The sequence below is a fragment of the Austrofundulus limnaeus genome, unplaced genomic scaffold (assembly GCF_001266775.1).
Source record: "Austrofundulus limnaeus strain Quisiro unplaced genomic scaffold, Austrofundulus_limnaeus-1.0 Scaffold2425, whole genome shotgun sequence".
Taxonomy (NCBI): domain Eukaryota; kingdom Metazoa; phylum Chordata; class Actinopteri; order Cyprinodontiformes; family Rivulidae; genus Austrofundulus; species Austrofundulus limnaeus.
The window spans coordinates 21453-21821 of NW_013954827.1; the positions used below are offsets into that span (position 1 = coordinate 21453).

The 369-nt window shown below is 34.7% G+C and overlaps 1 protein-coding gene across 1 annotated transcript in view; it reads right to left on the reverse strand.

Annotated features, from left to right (window-relative positions):
- LOC106510978 (uncharacterized) overlaps positions 1 to 369 on the reverse strand; it is a gene marked incomplete at its 3' end in the record, with an annotated part of 5620 nt that overhangs the window by 4065 nt on the left and 1186 nt on the right. Inside the window, 1 exon segment of the mRNA XM_013999715.1 lies at positions 258 to 324. Within this exon segment, the coding sequence (XP_013855169.1) occupies positions 258 to 324 (67 nt within the window).

Genomic DNA, 369 nt, shown 5'->3' on the forward strand with positions numbered 1-369 from the left:
ACCCAAATCCTCCTCTCTAATTAATTTGTAGACACACATTGTCAGTCAATTACAAATATTGTAAAAGCATTTTGACCAACAAATCATTGAAATAACATGAGTTAGATTACAAATTCATCTAAAATGTATACGATGTTGGCCCTGATGCACCAGATTTAGAAATCACTGCACTCAACTAGTACCAACTAATAGGCCTACAGAGCCTTACTTTTTAACAGTTACAGGTCATTTTAAAAGGTACAATAAAGTGTACAAACCTCTTTAGCTGTGGCGATTTGTGAACAATCATTGGACTGAATGTCTGGTTGAACAAAAGGCTGAAGTAGACAGAAGGAAAAGAGAGCACAAAACATGGCTTTTTACTAAAAA